The sequence below is a fragment of the Pinus tabuliformis genome, chromosome 1_2, assembly GCF_031772625.1.
Source record: "Pinus tabuliformis cultivar Carrire ecotype Pingquan chromosome 1_2, CPIR1, whole genome shotgun sequence".
Taxonomy (NCBI): domain Eukaryota; kingdom Viridiplantae; phylum Streptophyta; class Pinopsida; order Pinales; family Pinaceae; genus Pinus; species Pinus tabuliformis.
Genome location: NC_142298.1, coordinates 26,860,647 through 26,865,027, shown reverse-complemented (window position 1 = coordinate 26,865,027; position 4,381 = coordinate 26,860,647). Strand labels below are relative to the sequence as shown.

General features: G+C 34.1%; 1 protein-coding gene and 1 long non-coding RNA gene across 2 annotated transcripts; one reads left to right on the top strand and one right to left on the bottom strand.

Moving 5' to 3' along the window:
- Positions 1-506: 506 nt before the first annotated feature.
- Positions 507-1,053, top strand: LOC149204182 (uncharacterized). The gene is made up of 2 exons (XR_016251747.1): positions 507-595; positions 768-1,053. It is a non-coding gene; the product is annotated as an uncharacterized LOC149204182 (long non-coding RNA).
- Positions 1,054-3,026: 1,973 nt separating this feature from the next.
- Positions 3,027-3,810, bottom strand: LOC149204181 (uncharacterized). Its single transcript, XM_089397066.1, has 2 exons — positions 3,577-3,810; positions 3,027-3,197 (listed from the first exon to the last, which is right to left on the bottom strand). The coding sequence occupies exons 1-2, from the start codon at positions 3,808-3,810 to the stop codon at positions 3,027-3,029; spliced, it is 405 nt and encodes a 134-aa protein (XP_089253192.1).
- Between the last annotated feature and the right edge of the window lie 571 nt (positions 3,811-4,381).

The following is a 4,381-nucleotide window of genomic DNA, read 5'->3' as shown; positions in this document are numbered from 1 at the left end:
TTTACACATATCCATAGAGTCCCCATGCCATTGATGTGAATTACTTGTTCGGTTTTTTTAAACCAAAATTTTTAACCAAACAAGAAAAATTAAAAAAATGCCTTAAGATCAAAGACTGAAACAAAGACCTATTGACATACCTTTTAAAGTATGGAAAGAACTTGTAAAATCATATGAGAAGTTGGATGCACAAAGAAAAGTCGGCAATGAGAGCATTCAGGTATTGAATTTTTCATTAAACATTATTTAGAATGTATTAATACTTATAAGTATCTTAGACATGTATTTGTGTAAAAATAAATTGACTTGGTTTATGTTTAAGGACAAGGCATCCAAGGCGAGGTTAACCAAGACAAAAGTCACTCATCATAGTGGCCAGAAAGGTTTAAAAGCACTGATAACAACCTTTGTAAGTATATTAAACATGTGATATTTTTTTAATAAATTTTGTACTAGAAGAAAGTCATTGTTATCTAATTTCTCCCTCTTTACTGATTGATGGGAACTAAAATATGGAAGACCTCCAAATCATTTGGAAAAGGAGGTGCTGCAGCAAAAGAGATGGGTTGAATTTGTTGTTTGGATGGACTCTATGGTATGTAATCTTAGTTGGATTTCCAATATACTTTTAAACCATATTTTCATTTTATTTTTTAGTACTATTAGATATTATATCTTACCTCATTTTATGGTTAACATTGTATAACAAAAACATGCGTTGTGTTATGTAATTAGTACTAACATGTAATATTGATTTTTTTTGTCAGAATGCTATAGGTAATGATTGCCAAGACAATGATCCAAATTATGTTCAACATATATCAGGAGATGATGAGGATGAGGATGAGGATGATGGTGGTGGAGGAGATGATGATGATAGTTGCGGTGTTGGTGATGATGTGGATCAGAGTAATGAGGATGGTCAAGATGATCATGAGGATGATCTTGGTGGTGGTAGCTAGGCATGCACATGCATTGGTTTTTATGAAGAAATTATTGTGTAGAATGACATTGCTATGTTTAGATGGATGTTGTGAATTTACCCTATATCAATGAGACATTTTGATTTTGTAATCATACGATGAGTTTGATTTATGTATGTTGTTAATTTATCGTAGAATAACGATATTCATGAAATATTTTGATTTGTTAATCATATTTGAATTTTACTTGTTTTGATTAAAAATAATACTGATTTTATTAGTATTATGTTGCTATTTTATACATGTTTTGAAAATTGTTAATGACACATTGTTATTTTTTTGGATGGATGTTGTCAATTTCTCTTAAATTTCTTTACAAATGGTTTTGAATTGTGATATATGCTTTAATGATATTTAGAAACTATCATATATTTCACTATGAATCTATAAAGGGGGTCATATATGCAAAGAAAAATATACTCTATATAATAAGTCAAATGCGGATGTAACCATGGATGCAAAATTGAAAGTAAAATTGGATGTTAAACTAGGAATTAATACAAAATGCAAACAATTGACATACAAAGTGTTTTAAATTAGAAGTGAAAAATTGTGCAATAGTTGACACAAAGAAGGGAACAAAACATGGCATACAAAAGGATATCAAATTGGGCAAAAACAAGGACAGATAAATGGGCACCAAATTAGATGCAAAAAAAGACAACAACTAGATGTAAAATAAGATGCATATTTGAGCGTTAAAAAGAAGCAAAAAATGTTACAAATTAATATGCCAAATGATGATGCAAATAATGGTGTAAATTTGGGATGCAAACTTGGGTGCAAAAAAGGAAAAAAAAAAAAAAAGATGTAAGAAAAGACATAAAACAAGATGCAAAATGGGGCTGAAAAAAGGTGAAACCAAGGATGTCATATTGGATGTAAAAAATGATTCCTAATCACATGCAAATTTAGGGTTGAACTCAGACACAAAATTATATGCAAATGTGGACACAAAATGAGGCAAAAAAAGATGCAAATTTGGATGGTGAAAACGATGTAAAACTAGACACCAAAAAATGCAAATTTGGATGAAAAAGTATGTGTAAATAATGGTGCAACATTCGACACAAGTAGACACAAAAAAATGGTGCAAAAAGGGGCATAAAATAGCTTAAAATTGGATGCAAAACTTGGTGCAAAAACAAAACAAAAGTAGACGTAAAAAATGGCTCTAAATTGAATGTACCATTAGACACAAAATAAGATACAAAGGTGGACACAACACATGACTCAACATAAGATGCAAATATAAATGCAAATTTGGATGCTCAAAATGATGTAACATTAGATGCAAGAGATGGTGTTAAAAATGATGCAAAATTGGATGAAACAAATGACGCAAAATATGGTGCAAAATGAGATGGGAAAAATGGAGACAAATCAAACGTAAATGTGGATGTAAAAAATGGTCCAAAAAAAGATGGAAAAATGGGCACAAAAATGGATGCAAAATTTGGTGCTAAATCAAATTCAACACATGGTGCAAAGATAGGCACCAAAGCTGGTGCAAAAATAGAAGCAAAAACTAGTGTAAGACTAGATACAAAACCTGGCGTAAGACTAGATGCAAAAACTGACACAAAATGGATGCATAAAAAGACGTTAAATTGGATTCAAAATACAGTGTAAACTTGATGCAAATGATGGTGCAAAAATGGAAGCAAAGAATGACACAAAATAGGAAGCAAAAGAGAATGAAAAATAGATGCAAAAAATGACACAAAACTAGAAGCAAAACCTGTCATAAAATAAGATGCAAATCTTGGTTCAAAATTTGACGCAAAAAATGATGCATAGTTTGGTGTAAAAAATGATGCAAAATCTAGCGTGAAAAAGGGTGCAAAATCAGGTGCAAAAAAGGACGCTTTAAAAATTGTACAATAGAGCCAGATTTAGCACCAGGTTGCTCATCACAATTACAAAAAAAATGCACTAAAATCTGGCGCTAAATCTGGCGCAAATCGCTGGTTTTGTTGTAGTGTAATCACTAACTTCTTTAGCTAAAGAAGGAAATTATTTTAAATGCTTTGTTGTGGGCAGCTAGTGGTGGTGATGATGGTGGTGTTGTTTTTTTCCATGACTTTCCTTCATCTGGTGATGCTCGTACAAGGCGTACCCGGTTGCTCCAAGTGCAGCAGCGGCTGCAATCTCTGCCTCAATCTTGTGCCTATGAGTGTGCTCTGGATCCTTCTTTGCTTCGTGCGTCTCATACTACATACCCAAAATATTATATCAATATTCACATTCATTTTATAACAGTTATCATTATCCTATTGATAATTTAAGCTAATCCTTCACTTAATTGCAAATTATGGAAATAATTCAGTTCATCCTATTACGAAATATTGTAGAAATCAATAATCAAGTTAAATTTAACAGTGGTTTACCAAAAAAATCACAAGTTTAAACTTTAAATCCCATCGATTGAGTTTAGTGGCATTATCAACCATCATGATCTCTATGATATCCCCTATATGTATTGCTTTGTTTTTAATAGATCTCGGTCAAAATTAGCTATGGTATATTAAAATAAATTCAGGTCTGTATATGGGTTGAAAATTGAGATTAAGGACTCAAAAAGATATCTCACCATTGCAAATGCTCCTGCAGCAACTGCTCCCACTTCCGCTACATGCTCCATCTGTTTATGATGTTTCTGCTCCTTCATAGCCCTCTCATAGTCTACAACGTACAGATCTGCTCCCTGGGCTTCCAGTTCACCACAGTTAACAATTCCTGACCTTCTGATTTCCTCTTCGTTCTGATGGTGTCTGCAATGGTGGTGCCCGTGCTCATGATGCTTGTGGTGGTGGTGATGAGACATTTTCTCATTCAAACACACAGTAATGGAATTCAATCACAGTGGAATGGATACAAAGATTTCTAGTGATTCAGAATATGTAAATGAAGATGAGATTAGAGCAGGCCAGGGAGAGGAGTGTCTTATATAACAAAAAATAGCCCATAGATGTGGGCTCTAATCTCATCAGCACTGTGAGTAGGAGAAACGAATGCTCAAGAGGGTTGTAGAGAACCTGTTCTGGGAGGGCGAATGGAGCAAATGAATGTTTGGCGGGAGGGATCGTTTGAAAATTAGCGAGCGTTGGTTTGAAAATGCGCCAGCACAGCGGGTGCCAGCTCGGAGGTGGTCGATGGATAAGAGTAATCAGAGCAGCACAAGCACTATCACATCCATCGACCACTTTCAATTCTGTAGGGCAACTCACAGTTATGTTGCTGCTGCAGTCAACGGTTGGGCAGCTAGAGTCCGAGGGAGTTATGGATGTTGGAATTTAATTCCAACTGCAACATAAACAGCTTGACAGAAATTTGATTTACTGTAGATATTCCAAGCTATTGGATGCCTCAAAGTCGTGCTTGATATTTTCCACATT